The 16,574-nt window shown below is 45.0% G+C and overlaps 1 protein-coding gene across 1 annotated transcript in view; it reads right to left on the bottom strand.

The window, feature by feature from the left end:
- adgrv1 (adhesion G protein-coupled receptor V1) overlaps positions 1-15,591 on the bottom strand; it is a gene marked incomplete at its 5' end in the record, with an annotated part of 297,728 nt that extends 282,137 nt beyond the window's left edge. Inside the window, 3 exon segments of the mRNA XM_079516851.1 lie at positions 585-680; positions 9,308-9,457; positions 15,406-15,591. Of these exon segments, the coding sequence (XP_079372977.1) occupies positions 585-680; positions 9,308-9,457; positions 15,406-15,591 (432 nt within the window).
- Between the last annotated feature and the right edge of the window lie 983 nt (positions 15,592-16,574).

The raw sequence follows: 16,574 nt of genomic DNA on the forward strand, positions 1-16,574 counted from the left end.
ATAGTAGTAGAGAGCTTCAGTTCACTCCATAGTAGTAGAGAGCTTCAGTTCACTCCATAGTAGTAGAAGGCTTCAGTTCATAGTAGTAGAGAGCTTCAGTTCAATGGATCCGTGCAACACTCCATAGTAGTAGAGAGCTTCAGTTCATAGTAGTAGAGAGCTTCAGTTCATAGTAGTAGAGAGCTTCAGTTCATAGTAGTAGAGAGCTTCAGTTCACTCCATAGTAGTAGAGCGCTTCAGTTCACTCCATAGTAGTAGAGAGCTTCAGTTCACTCCATAGTAGTAGAGAGCTTCAGTTCACTCCATAGTAGTAGAGAGCTTCAGTTCACTCCATAGTAGTAGAGAGCTTCAGTTCACTCCATAGTAGTAGAGAGCTTCAGTTCAATGCTTGTCTGAAACGATCACATTCTGGCTTGCGAGATCGCGGCCCGAGGGCGGATGAACAGACAGCAGACCGGCACAAGTATAAAGTGCACATAATTAGGGTTTTCTCTGCATTCTTCGAAAGCAGGAAAAAAAAGGACATGTTTCCGTTTAAACTCCGACGTCTGTGGAAGGAAGTCGATGGCGGGGGAATTACTTACGGAGTTGAAGCCAATGATCCCGAAGGCGTTGTCATTGGACAGGATGGTGATGGTGGCTTTGTTTGGCGTCCCCAGTGTCACCCCATTGGAGGAGCTCTGGAAGGCATAAGGAGTGAATCGGTTAGACACACAGCTACACCAGGGGGAGTAGGCTATCGTCTGGCGGGTGGAAACCTCATATGTCCAGAACCAGAGGTGGAAAGTAACTAAGTACATTTACTTTAGTAATCTACATAAGTACAACTTTGAGTATTTGTACTTTACTTGAGTATTCCCAATTTCTAATACTTCTACTCCACTACATCTCAGATCCAAATATTGTACTCCAGTTACTAGTTACTTTGTACGATTTCTGTAGATGTAACGCCACTGCCCAGAACTTTTTTCAGGATTTCAACTTCAAAAGCATCAATAGCAGCAGATCTACAAGCTAGAAACGCACTTGCAGATCTGCTACTGTTGATGCTCCTGTGTGATGCTGTTAGTATGATCAAGTCGGGCATTAATTTATGAAAAAACAAAAAACCCACAAAAAGTTAAAATATGGAGATAAGAGGTTTCTGCCTGACAGCAACGGTATGCGCTGGGTGATAAAGCTCTATTGATTGATTATTATTTATAATTTATAATTATTATGAGTACTAGGCAGGGATTATCTAAACCTCCTCTATTGATTGATTATTATGAGTACTATGCAGGGATTATCTAAACCTCCTCAAATTCTCGCATAGCTCAATATCAAAATCAAAAACAACAAGGGATTCCCAGGCAGCTTTTCCCAAACTGTGGGAATAAATATTTGGCAAAACAAAAACACAAAAGTTTTTTTTATTTATTTTTTACAGTAAGTAATACAGTAAGTATTAAAAGAAAATAATGGAAAGTGTGCCGAGTTGCCTGCCTAGGAATGTTATGGAAGGCAGTCATAGCAGATTGGGATTGAAAAATATGATACATCACATGACCCCAGAGATAATGTGTATTGTGTAATGATAATGAGTTTTGCACAACATCTATAGGAGTAATACATACATTAATACATACCAACTGGTGATTAGTAACCTAAAAGTATACAATGTTAGTTACACTGATCCAAGGTGGACACCCATCCGACCAAGAGAGTGGTCAGATGGGTGGGCCGCAAATTCTTTCAAAAAGTGATCTAAGGAGCTTCGACAGCAATCTGTTTTTCCAACTAAACGCTGAAGCATTATATCCTGTGACCTTTGCAGAGAGGTCGGCGTGTTTCCACACCGCTGTGAGTGAAGAGGGAAAGTTTATTCGGGGTGTGTGTGTGTGTGTGTGTGTGTGTGTGTGTGTGTGTGTGTGTGTGTGTGTACGTGTGTGTGTACATGTGTGCGGTTCGCCAAGCTTTCCGTTGGCAAAAGGCTTACAGATGTTTCCGTAAGCTACTTCGGAATCGGCATCTTTCGACGACCGATGTGACCATTCCGGTATACGCGACATGTCTTCCGATGTCATTTTTCAGCGCTTAAAAAAAGAAATTGGGTTCACCGACTTTCATGAGCGACACACGAGCAGTGTGTGTGTGTGTGTGTGTGTGTGTGTGTGTGTGTGTGTGTGTGTGTGTGTGTGTAGAGAGACGTAGTGAATGGATGATTGGCGGTGACAGGCCCTGGCACCATCACACAAGCAACAACACCAAGCATTTACACTCCCAGATGTTTTGCTCTCTTATCCAAATACACACCAGAGGTTAAGCCTGAGGCAAAAACCACTGTGTGTGTGTGTGTGTGTGTGCGTGCATGTGAGCGAGAGTGTGAATGCAGAGAGTGTGGTGCATGAATGCATTTATGTGTTTTTGTGTCTGTGCATGTGTGTGCAGGAGATAGAGACCTAAACATAGCTCTGTTTAACACAATACTGTACCCACTCCAACTGTACAGATGTTCCCCATTTTCTTGTTCTTAAATTGAGTTTATTTTTTGACACTTGCTTTGGCAGTGTATACATATGTCTTCTCATGCCAATAAAGCTCCTTTGAATTTGAACACACACAAAATCTAGGCTACATATCAGGTCTGGATATAACTTCCAGGTTACAGTGTGAAAGGCGCACACACGCACACACACCCCCCCCCCCCCCCCCCCGCGCCTGCAAGACTCTTTTGTCCCCCCCCCCCACCAACCCCTCTCCCCTCCCACTGCCCCTATCACCTCCTCCTTACACTCTTGGCTGCACAATGCTGCCAAACTGCAAGCAATAAAAGAGCACCATGGTGGTGGTGGGTGTGGGGCGGCTGGCTGCACCTGCTCTGAGCCGTGGAGAATTACACTGGATAGAGCGCATGTATGCAGTGGTGTAAACTGTAAAGTAACTAAGTACATTTACTGTACGTACAGTACAATTTGGAGGAATCTGTACTTTACTTGAGTATTTCCAATATCCAGTACTACTTCCACTACACCTCAGGGGCAAATATTGTACTTTTACTCCACTACATTTATGTGAAAACTTTAGTTACTAGTTACTTTTTGATTATTATTAAAAACATTGCAGTAACCAAGCACTTCAGCACTATATACATTCCGGCCATTTGAAAATAGCAGATCTACAATGATCAGATCTACCATGTGTCGGTTGTGTCGCATTGTGAGCTTGTAGATCTACCATTTTCAAAAGATTGTTGTACATTTGAAAAATTGAAATGAGGCATTCTGCACAATGAGTACTTTTACTTTTGGTACTTTAAGTACATTTTGATGGCAATACTTTTGTACTTTTACTCAAGTAAATCTTGAATTCCAGACTTCTACTTGTAATAGAGTATTTCTACATTGCAGTATTGATACTTTTTAAGTACAAAATGTGAGGACCTTATCCACCACCGCATGTATGTACTGTACTGTATGTAAGTGGTTCTGTGGGCTACTGGGCTGGGGCCTACATCCTACCTACAGCTACATGACTGTATGTAAGTGGTTCTGTGGGCTACTGGGCTGGGGCCTACATCCTACCTACAGCTACATGACTGTATGTAAGTGGTTCTGTGGGCTACTGGGCTGGGGCCTACATCCTACCTACAGCTACATGACTGTATGTAAGTGGTTCTGTGGGCTACTGGGCTGGGGCCTACATCCTACCTACAGCTACATGACTGTATGTAAGTGGTTCTGTGGGCTACTGGGCTGGGGCCTACATCCTACCTACAGCTACATGACTGTATGTAAGTGGTTCTGTGGGCTACTGGGCTGGGGCCTACATCCTACCTACAGCTACATGACTGTATGTAAGTGGTTCTGTGGGCTACTGGGCTGGGGCCTACATCCTACCTACAGCTACATGTATGTACTGGGCTGGGGCCTACATCCTACCTACAGCTACATGACTGTAAGTGGTTCTGTGGGCTACTGGGCTGGGGCCTACATCCTACCTACAGCTACATGACTGTATGTAAGTGGTTCTGTGGGCTACTGGGCTGGGGCCTACATCCTACCTACAGCTACATGACTGTATGTAAGTGGTTCTGTGGGCTACTGGGCTGGGGCCTACATCCTACCTACAGCTACATGACTGTATGTAAGTGGTTCTGTGGGCTACTGGGCTGGGGCCTACATCCTACCTACAGCTACATGACTGTATGTAAGAGGTTCTGTGGGCTACTGGGCTGGGGCCTACATCCTACCTACAGCTACATGACTGTATGTAAGTGGTTCAGTGGGCTACTGGGCTGGGGCCTACATCCTACCTACAGCTACATGACTGCCTGCCTAGATATGTCCCAAACCGCCCCTCAGGTCCTCCACTGCTGGCCTGCTCCAGGTGCCTAAAAAAAAATGGCAACCAAAAACACGGTGAAGCCGCTTTCTGCTTCTGCGGGCCGACGGCGTGGAACAAACTCCCACTATACCTTCGACAGGCAGCCTCTGTAGACATTTTTAAAGCACAGATCAAGACCTACCAGCACTTTGAGCTGCATTTCATGTTTCAAGTTTTATTATTATCATTACTTATTATCATCATTAACTGGCGGGCCGGTGAGGATATTGCAAGCGGGCTCCCAAATAATGGGGTCTAAATGTAAATCACCATCATTGCGAGCTGTCAGGAAATAAATAATAAACACATTGCAAACAGTAAAATCCTCAGTGTTAATGTATAATTTGTTACAATGAGAGGGTGTAAAAACAAAAAGATGGAGCCAGTTGGTTCCATTTTGCACCCTCGCAGAGGTTAAATTAGGGAACGCTGTCACTTGTGGTTTGACCAGTGACCCCTCTGTCACCGCTCCAGGCAGTCTTCCAGTAAGCTGATAGGCTAACATTTGGCCCCAGCTTTGTCTCTTCTTTGTGGGGTAAACAGTCGAGGCCAAATGAGTGTCATCTGGCCCTCTCTCTCTCTCTCTCTCGCTCTCTCTCTCTGATGATCACATACCAACTGTGGACGGCATGGTGACAACAAAACATCCGTTCTCACTTCATAAATCTACAAAAAAATAAAAGAAAAATGTATATAATGTGGATCCACTTGGTTATATTAAATTAAGAACCCACATTCTTCATGAAATTATAAAATTGTTCAAAATCTGTCTCTCTCGCTGACACAGTTAAAGTGGTCTTTATCTCAGAAGCTAAAGCCTAAGCAATCAATCACAATGTGACAGCTAAAGGCTAAATGATAACCATGGAGATAGCCTCTAGGTGTAAGGCATCCTGGTGCCATGGTGCTAAATGGGCTATTCCTTTAACATACATTGTAAATCAAGGCTCCCCCTCTCTGTCAAAGCACAGCTTAAACAAAAAATAAAAGCTTTCAAAAAGGGAAATCATATACTGTAGGAGCCAACATACATTATGCTTGTTTTTCCCATTCTTTGTTTTTGATGCCTCATTTCTAGGGATGCACCGAAAGGGACATTCTTGGCTGAAACCGAATACCGAATATAGGAAACATTTGGCCGAATACCGAATATCCGAATATGATTAACATAATATATCTTTTTTCCTACCATTGCTGTCATGGCCGTACCTTAAAGCTACCTGATGTATGGCAAAATAAATGGTTATGGCAAAACTTAACTTAAATAATAATCACTATTATGGGTCCATAAAACATTTATTCAGCTCTTTTGAATGCATTAATTGCGTACACTATTCGGTGATATATTTTCTGCCTATTCGGGCCGAAACCGAATAAGCCGAAAATGCATTTTTAGACATTTTCTGCCGAATATTTTCTGCGGACGAATATTCGGTGCACTACTTATTTCCTAATTTATTAGCTCCTGTGGTGTGCAGTCTCCTCATTATCTTATGTCAGGTGTGTTGGGGAGCCAGTCAGTCAGTGAGTGAAGGGGGAGGGGGGAGCTAGGCTCAATATTTTCTGTTGACCGTTCACTGTTCAACCACACGTTGTATCCCTGCATGCTTTCCCTGGAAATGTCTTTCAACGTTACTTTTTTTGTTGTTTGATAGCTTCTCACTGCAGATTAAACATACAGGCAGTCAATCTGCATTGGCTGTGAAGGCAAAAGCCTCTGTCCACGAACTGTTAAATCCTCTGTTTTTCGTCGGTTATCTTTCTTTTTCTACAGGGTAAACATTATACATTTCCATCAATTTTTTGTAATGCTACAGGGAGCCACTAGGGGTGTGCTCTAGTGCCGCAAGCGGCTCTGGAGCCGCCTGTTGCAGACCCCTGATCTAAGACTTAGATGAATGAAGTCTCAGTGTGTGAATGAATACGTTTCAGTACAACATTTCTGGACCTTATTATTTTGTGGTGATAAATCACCTTAACAGCAAGACGTTTTCTGGTTTTGTTTGGAGTTGGAAACATGTCACACAGTTCCTGCCAAAGCTCAGCCAGCCTCTTAGCGCTACTTGTAAATGGTTTGCATAATTATTGGGAAGAAGTGGTCGCTACATACAGTATACATACATGTAGCCATGATGTCAGTCATCTTGATTCTAGATGACTGACATGATGTTCTAGATTTTAGAACATCGTGCGTTACTATGATGCGAGTGATCTCCATATTTGGGCAAGGTTTCTGCCTGCTCCAACCACTACAGTTCTCACACAAGAAATCTGGCGCTGATCAACCCAGGGGTTTGTGAGATGAGATTAGCTGCAGACTGACAGACTCTCCTAGACCGCTCGGTCCCCAAGGACAAACATTGTAAAAATACCCACAAGCCATCAATAAAAAAAAAAAAGAGGACACTGCCTTCACCTTACAGTTTGGCCAGGAATGGGTTTGGTGTATAGTTTAATTGGGAAAGTCAAATGATAGATTTATAAAGCATTTTTTTGTCAGGTGAAACCTGACATACAACAGGCCCGTTTTTATTAGTGACTTAGTCACGATTGACTGCCCCCTAAGCCAATGGGAGTCTGACACCTAAGCCATTGGGAGTCTGAACCACTCGTGTAGCCAATCGCGTAGTAGCGACCTAGTCATGATTGGCTGCCTCCTAAGCTATGACACGTGCACCGCGGAAGTCTCTGCACCCAGACCACACTGCAACGCGGAGCGGCTGACAAACATACAGCGGCTAATGTTATGAGCTAACTGTAGAGCAGGAAAGCCCTAACAAAACAGTGACTTAACCAACAAAAGAGCCTTGCAAACAAACGAAAACAACAGCCGTGAGGGTGATATGGTCCTGCTTGCGGACGGGTGCCAGTCAGGAGTCTGGCAAAGGCGTTTGGGACGAGCTGCAAGCGGGAAAGGGAAGTGAACTAGCAACCCTTCTGTGCAGTGAGTTGCACTAGTCCAGGGGTTCTCAACCCGTGGGTCGCGACCCCTCGGGGGGTCGCCAAATTATTTTAGGGGGTCCCCAAATTATTTTCCAAAAAATAAAATAAAAAATTATTTTCACAATTTTTCAAAAATAGCAGACCTACAAGCTCGTAGCGCGCCGCCACTCGGTGGCGCGCTATGAGCTTGTAGATCTGCTATTTTTCAATAGCTAAATTATAACAATGCTTAAAACACCAAAAGGGGTTCCCGCCCAAAATGGTTTAAGGTTATTGTAGCAGTCAATTTATATTGGGGGTCGGGAGGGGGCGGGGCGGGGGTCCCGAGACATTGCCAAAGCATTTCCGGGGGTCCCCGGCCAAAAACGTTGAGAACCCCTGCACTAGTCCAGCCGGGATGTGCTTAGGACAGTCCCTGTTCAAATCTGCTGCCGAGCCAATCAAAATAAAGAAACGGAACCGGAAATGTGTACGCCACCTTCTGGAAACCCGGGACTACAGTTATGCACACAAAGTTGTGAATACAACGGTAGCATCCTATAAGCATTCATCGACAGCATGGTGGTGGAGCTCAAAATGTTTGGAACACGTGGGACGCAGGTTTATACATCCACACAACGGACGGACGGACGGACGCGTCCCTTGAAGTCAGTGTGGGATCACTATAATGCAGTGTGCTTGACTGTGTGGCAAAAGGCTGCGGCTGTGGCTGTCAAAGACGGTTTGAGCTTCAACAAAAGGTGTCTTTTAGCAGGGCGGCGAACCTCTTTGATAAACCTCAAAGAAGACATGAGAGGAACACAGCCCCGTGGTCGTCCCACCCAGCACAGCCCCGAAGTTGGAACCCACCATAGAGCACACATCAAAGGGGCCGTACAGCCCTAAAAGCCTCCTCCCGGGGAGCTTACTGTTGGGGTTTGAAAAGGCGAGGGAGACCCCTGTCTCCCTAGCCGCGAGGCTCTGGGGGTTAAGGTTTAACAATTAGAACAGTACAACGTTGTGGCACCGATTTCGTGGGTCTCTGGAGTTCCAGACAGCAGGGGAGAAGAGAGCAGAGGACAGAGGGTACCTTTTTTTCTTGCCCTGTAATTCGTTTTTAACTGCTGTACTGTCTTTGGCGGCTGGATTTCCCCTCAGTGAGCGCCGGTGCCAAGTGGAATCCTTGTATGTCGTAGACTGCTACTTTTCAGGATTTCAAATAAAAATATAGCAAAACTAGCAGATCTACAAGCTTGTGGATCTGCTAATTTGGATGCTTTCATGTGACGCTGTACTATGATGAATTAGGAGTGTTAATTTATAAAAAACACAAAAAGTTAGAATATGGACATAAGAGGTTTGTGCCGGACAGCGGTGTTACAGTATGTTAGCTTGAGGGACATGTCCTGAGTGTTGAGTTTGTGTGAGTCTGTGTGTGTGCCAGGCGGTAGTCAGCAACACATGCTCACACCACACAGAAGACCACAATGGGAAATCAAACATGTGCAAAGACACACCCATGCACACACACACACACACACACACACACACACACACACACTTACAGTACACGTAACGTAACACCCAAGATTTGAATCTGTGGGTCTCTCTAAGGCATGGGAGAATCTAAGGATAGAGGGAATCCCCCCTGGTCATGTGGTGATATTATGCTTTTAGTCTTCAGGCCCGATAGAGTAGCGGTTAGAGCATACCCCTTTAATGAGCATACCCCTTTAATGCGGAAGGTTGTGGCTTCGAACCCTGCATGCTGTCACAACTTGCAACAGGTTCGCCAAATCAAAGGGGTTAAGTTCAGATCTGAGCCATCTCACACACACACACACACACACACACACACACACACACACACACACACACACACACACACACACACACACACACACACACACACACACACACACACACACACACACACACACACACACACACACACACACACACACACACACACACACACACACACACACACACACACACACACACACACACACACACACACCTGTAGTTTAAGGCTGAAGGTGAAGGTCTCATCGGCCTCAGGCACTTCGTCATCTCTCACAGCGATGAAGATGGTCTTGCTGGCCTCCGACGACAGCAGAAAGGCTGCGGCCGTGGTGGCCTCAAAGTCCCCGGTGTCATCGCCCTCCAACTGCAAACACACGCACAACACGCTGCGGTTAAGATTCATTTTGTTCATAATCATTAAGATCTCTCTCTGTATGTCTATTTCTGTCACGTCTGTGTCAAGTTTCTCCCCATGCGTGTATCTTTCTGCTTCCTCTTCCTGCAGCAGTGGAGGTCACCTTAAATGTTTGCAGATATATATATTTTTTTCATATTGTATATGTACCGTTTAAGTTTAAAACTAGTAATGCAGCCGTCATCTGATACCACAATGACAACAAGTCCCCTGCACTTTTTTGTGTCATCCTTTTAGCCAAAAATGAATAAAGCAAACATAAAAAAAATCCATAGACTTGGCACCGGGGCACACACAAAGCCAGGCGTTGGAGAGGCTAGCGCCCCTCAAAAAACATATTCTTCATTTCATTAGGCCTTTAATTATTTTTGAGGGGAGCTATCCACTCCAACGTCTGGCTTTCGGAATTCCGTCAAATGGCAGCCAAGTCTATGGACTTTTAATGTTTGTTTAGAGCACTTTTAACTAACAGTGGCAGCCCGGCCTATGGACTTTTAATGCTCGTTTAGAGCACTTTTAACTAACAGTGGCAGCCCGGCCTATGGACTTTTAATGCTTGTTTAGAGCACTTTTAACTAACAGTGGCAGCCCGGCCTATGGACTTTTAATGCTTGTTTAGAGCACTAAACGTGACATCATGTGGCAGCCATGAAGTCTATGGACTTTTAATGTTTGTTTAGAGCACTTTAAACAAACATTACCAGGAGCCCCTCACTTCACATGCGAGTGTGTTTTTTTTAAGTATCCAAACATTCACTGAAGTGCTGGGTTTGAGTGTCCACCACGCGCTGCAGGTCACACGCTGTCAAACGTGTTCACTGTTAGTTTCCATCTCAGTCGGTCTCCGTCAGTGGTCAGTGCACGTACGCTCCATGGGGCACAAACACACTGTTAGCAGTGTGCTTGATTCATTAACCCACATGGGTTTGGACGGCCCTGCTGTGTTGCATGTAGCAGCCTGGAAGGAACACTGTGCAGATCCATCAGGATTGGGGGATAGGAAATCCCCCAACCACAGCACACCACACGAGCCAGCCAGCCAGCCAGCCAGCCGGACCCCTGTGGTGTGAAGCAGCTGACAATGGCACCCAGACTACCTCGATGGAGGGGAAATAAAGTAAAGTCAAGTATATTTATTCAAGTGCCTAAAGTTGCACTTTCCTCTTGAACTGGGATTTGAACCCAGTTGCCTGACTTTTTTTAAGTGGTGCAAACCACTTCCTTAAGTGACTATGTGTGTGGGTAGCTGGCTGGCTGGCTGGCTGCCTGGGTATGAGCATGAAAACAGCATGGTTGTTTGTCACCACCTGTGCGCAACCTAACACACACACACAAACACACACGCACATATTAACTGTATATATGGTGATTGCAGGTGTGCCAGTACAGTGACAGTACAGTACAGTAGAGGGTACAGTAGAGGGACCCCCACACGGTAACTCTGTCATTTCTCAACCGTTTCGGACGTGGGGCGGCTCGCCGGAATCGGGCCGGCACCCTGGGTGCGTTCCTGTGGGTCTGGACCTCCCCTACAAGCACTAATCTATACATACTTTGGCTATTCAAAAATAGCTGATCTACACTGTAGTGTACAAGCTCTGATGTCATAAAGTGTCATAAAGTTCTGATGCCAATACTTTTGTATGCATTTTTAATGCACAACGTTAAACTGTAAAAGATTATTTCTACATTGCAGTATTCGTCTCTGTCAGGTGGAAACCTCATATGTTCAAAACGTGTCGCTTTGTGTCGCATATTGTGCTTGCAGATCTGCTACTTTTGATGCTTTTGTGTGACACGATAGTATGATCAAGTAGGGGCGGTAATTTACGAGAAAAACCCCCCACAAAAAGTTAGAATATGGAGGCGGGACAGCAGCATATTGCCACTTGCACTAAAGTTGAAGTATCTCTTCCACCACTGTCTCCCTACTCCCCCGTGGAGGGAGTTGAACCAGAACTCATGTTGTGATGTGGGAAACAGCTTCTGCAGACGCCACTGTGGAGTCTTTGATGGCACCACTGCTGGCTGTTACAGTTATAAGGTCACCCTCCTCCTCTCCCCCCCCAGCGGAGAGCAGCAGTCTGACTGGCACCAGAGACACTCTTCTCCCCTGCTTAAATGGTGGATGTGGGCCAGGGTGCCTGCCTGGTGTCTCAGCTGAGTTCAGTGCACATACACCATATGCTCCTAGCAAGCGCGAGAACCCCCAGGGTTCTCTTTGAATTCAACCCCCCTGGCTTGTCTTGTCTCGCATGTCTCCCTTCTTGGCACTCATTTCAAGCGGTTAGCCAAATGGGTTATTGGTATACAAGTGATATTGTCTCAAAGGTCAGCTGAACTGACCTTTGAGACAATTAGTTACTGCACTTTGGCTTTGTAGGACAGAATTGTATGCAGATATATGTTGGTTACTTGTTTACGTAATGTTTTGTTTGACCACACGCTCTAAGAACGCCATTTAGACAGTGTGTAGTTGTAGACAGATGCTAGGTTTTATGTTCCCTATTTGAAGCTGAACATGCAGCTAACGTCCTCACAACGTGTTGTAAATCGGCTAATTTTTGCTGAAGAGATTTGGTGTAAAATTTGGTGTAGTTAAGACTGGTTAACAAAGTATGTATTGCATAGGGTTTAATTGTTAAATAATTTGTCATACGACGAATAGCAAAAAATAGTTAATCTACTAACTCACAGATTTTTGGAAAATTCTTCACCTACACTCTAATCAATGTCATGCCCAAACCAGGGAAGCCAGGTTGAAAGTGGTTAACTGTTGTATAAAATGTGTTGAATCTCTCTGATGTGAATGCTCTGATGAAGGCTCCTAGCCGAAACGGTAAGTGTTCTTTATCGGTGTGTGCCAATAAAAAAGTGGAAAGTATTTTGTCCACCCGACAGAGACCGGATGTATTAAATTCCTGGTTTTGAAATGTACACTGGATTCTGGGTCTAGCACTGCACTGAGAAAACCCATTGTTGATGTGCAACCTCTTTTTTCAAACGAGTGTGACAGGAAGTTACCCACTCCTTAAACCATGAGACCAAAAAACAACAACCACATTCTGACCAAAATTCACAGAAGAAGCCCTTCCATGAGTGAGGTGAGATCGGCTCATTGTGCATTCGATTTTGAAGTCCTGTTGTGTTAACTAAAACTGACAAAAACTAGGACGGAAAATGTTCATTGACTACCTTTTTTCACTGACCACTAATTTAAGTAAAAACTAAGCCATGCTGACTAAAACTATGATTAAATATTAAATTAAATAAATTAAATATAATATTAAATAGAAACTAGACTAACATGTTAGGGAGGGACTAGCGGAGAAGATGATTTTATGTTTGGTTGCGCTCGGGTGTTGCGCTCTGAAAATAGCAGAACTACAAGCTCACAACACGTTGGCTATTTTCAGCATGCAACCAAGTGTAAAATCTGCCGTTACGACGTCATCAAGGCCTGCCAAAATACATTTTAGTCGACAAAATCAAATGTAGATTTAGTCGACTAAAATCTTATCATATTAACCCTTGGACTGCCCCTCCCAATAGCAGCTTTTCAGTGACATATGGTCATATTTTTAATGCCAATAGAAACTTCCGTGATAAACACACTATGGCCCTCATTTATCAATTGAGTGTAAATTCTGCCCCAAATTTGAGTGTTTCGTAGTACACCCACGTCGCGTCGGCATTTATAAAGTGATCACAAACAGCTGATCCTTCCTAATTTCATTCCTAGCAGTAATAAATGTGACGGCTGAAATCAATCTGGCACACCCTATGAAATCAAGCCTCGCCCTCGTTTTTGCGACATGAACAACTGCAGTACGACCTGGAAACCATAGTTACATTGCCTTGCTGCCCGCCTCGACACCCCACCTCTCATAAACACACAGACGCACGCACGCACACGCAACTTGCAAGCCCAACTGGTGTGTTGTATAAAGAAAGAAAGAACGAACACCTGCATTCATTAAATAAAGCTGAAGGCCTACCCTGTCTGTTTTTTCTCCTCTCGCCTCGCTTACCTTGCCTCACAAAACAATAAAAGATAGCCTACTTTGGCAGCCCCTGTGCATGCACATTTCTGGTTTAAACCACAGCATGCAAGCCGCCCTTTGGACCCCCAAACCGTTCACACTTCACACTTATCGGCTGCGGATGCGCTACCCCCCCCCCCCCCCCCCCCCACACACACACACACACACACACACACCCTCCATGCTAATTTGCCCAGTCAATCATTTGATCCACGCCACGCGCCTGCTGTGTGTTGTTAGTTGTATATTACATTATTAAAGTCTTTATTCATACAACAAGATATATTAGTGAACGAAAACCTGAACCTGTGAACCATGAATTAAATAACAAATAGGCGCGCACACACGCTGCTGTTTTGCAAGGTGCATCTCCTGTCCTGTCTGTATGGCTCTCTCTATCACTCATGTGGTCCGTCCGTGACACCGTGACCAACTGACCTCGCAGTCGCTGCAGTGGCTGGGATGTCAACTGCCTCATGTGGCACTGGACAGTGGTGGTGGTGGTGGGCTGCAGGCTGGGTTAGCCTATACTATCTCCGATGCGTTCCCACTTGCGCTGGCACGGCACATTTGGAATTCGAGCAACGCGTCAGGTTTATTAAACGAGGAGGAGATTGCACATAATGTAACTCCAGAAAGACATCAGCCTGCTGTAGATTAGGTTACAGTAGGCTACCCATGTTGGGACTCTCCGCAGCTGCAACGTCCCGTCATGGAAATATTTCAGCACAGACAGCCCAAATCCTTGCATGTATGCGCTCATCATGCAAAACACTGTTTAAATGGCTTAGGCATCTAACTTGCATTGTTTTTAATTGCTTGTAAAGTTGAAAATCTCCTACCAATTTCATATGACACAAAGACACATCGTTGATGTATTCCTTTACTTTTTGAGTGGTGTAAACCACTCCTACAACTGGCTTTTTGTGCAGAAAAAATGAGCATGGTTGCTATGTTCACCCTGTTGTAATGACGTAATGAAATCACACCCGGGTGAACAGGGTGAACATAGCAACCATGCTCATTTTTTCTGCACAAACAAAGCCAGGTAATGACACCCGGGTGTGATTTCATTACGTCAGACATGATTTCATTACGTCAGACAGACCTTACACCACTCAGTTCACACGGGTGTGATTTAATTTTTTTGTATGTAGCCCATACCAGTGGCAGTTTTATATAAACATTTTAGGAGTGAATACATATGTTTCGATGCCTGTGACAGCCTCTCAGCTGGTCAAACAATGCTGCTCCGCTGTTCTACGACAGAAAAACAGGTGAGGACAAAGCGTACGACAGCTCCCGACCAGACATGATTTTTCATCTGGCGAGATCACTTCCGGTTTAACGATTCAAAACATCCGGCAATAGTTTCACCCTGTGCAGCACTATCAGATGGCCGGGATGCTAAGCGATCATCATATTTTTTATAACTAAGTCAAATTAAGCTCTAATCAAGCCCAAAATATCGCATTTTACGCAGCGATGGTCGTAAAGACCGCTCGCGTGCGTGATCGACTGTACACATGCGGATTTCGGACGGTTTTAGGTAGATTACATCGGCCGTTAGCCAAACTAGACAAAAGTTGCTACATTTTGCTACATTAAACCCCCGATTATAGGGAATTAAACCAGCCCGTCAATTCCGTCAACGGAAGGTTTGGATTTATCCATTAAATCCGTCAATTCCGTCAACAGTAGTCCAGGGGTTAAGTCAACTAAAACTAGACTAATACTAAAACATTTCGGGTTACTAAAATATGACTAAAACAAAATTACATTTTATTCAAAAGACTGACTAAAATCAAATCAAAATGTGCTGTCAAAATCACAAAACAAAAAAACACTGCTCACCAGAACCAGGGCCGTCACGTTGACGGGGTCTCCCACTCTCTCCACCAGCAGCCTCACCACGGTCCTGCTGCTCTCGTTGACCACAAAGTGGGTCTGCCCCAGGAACCTCAGCACCGCTGACTCTGACCTGGAGCCAGGGACGGACATGGCCAGAATCAACCCAGCTAGCAGGAGGACAGGGGGCATTCCTGTTGGAGAGGAGACAGTGGACACATGGTAGTCAGTGGATGGAGGGATATATGACAAAGGAAACGATTGCAACTACTGAAGCGCTGGTGTTGGTGTATGTATGTTAGACATTTGACTAGACCTTTGGTTCTAACGCTGACAGTGTATTGGACATGTGGAACCAAATGGATCCCTCACGGTCCATTTGGTTAAGGCCTGGCTCAGTGTGAAACCATGAATCCTTACCGGCGTTTAATTAACCATTAACCGTTAAGGAAATGCATCGACAGAATTTGCGATTTGCCAATACAGTAGGTTTTTCCCCATAATAAAATACAGTTTTTTAGCAGTTTGGCAGGATTTTAGCAGAAAGGCCCTTTTGCCAACCCCACCTAGGGTATTGGGCGCTGATGATGCGGAGGAGAGAACAAAGACAAAGATAGAACAATTAACAAAATGGTTATGGAGTGTGGTAGTTAGTGAATGTGTGTATCGTGTTGGGTGGTGAATGCAAACAAACAAATCAAAGTGTGCAAGGGGAGAATGAAAACGAGTCAGAGAGTGAAAAGTACTCCTTTTAAAGCCCTGAGGGCACTGGGCCCAGGTGTGCCAGTCCAGATCAGAGCCGATGGCCTCCCACCTACCAGGGAGGGACACATGCAACCACAGACGGAGTGGGAGGGCCATCGCTTGCTCCATTTGGGACCCCCTCAAGGAACCCTGCCTTGCAGGGCATTGCGCTGCACAGCAATGCACGGCACACATTGATGACACGCAGAAATGGGTGGGAGCCTGGGACGATATTGCAATCGGTCCGGTTTATTTGTCTGCGTTTGTTAGCAACATGGCCTGCATGTCTATACACCAACAGCAGAGGCGATCACGCAAGGTGCCACCCTCATCAGGAGCAGTTAGGGCCAGGGATCGAATCAGGTACCTTCCGGTACCTAAATGGCCACTCTAACTCCTGAACCCACAGCCAGCCTGAGCCCAAGACATTC

This window comes from Electrona antarctica (genome assembly GCF_951216825.1).
Source record: "Electrona antarctica genome assembly, chromosome: 12".
NCBI classification, from domain to species: Eukaryota; Metazoa; Chordata; class Actinopteri; order Myctophiformes; family Myctophidae; genus Electrona; species Electrona antarctica.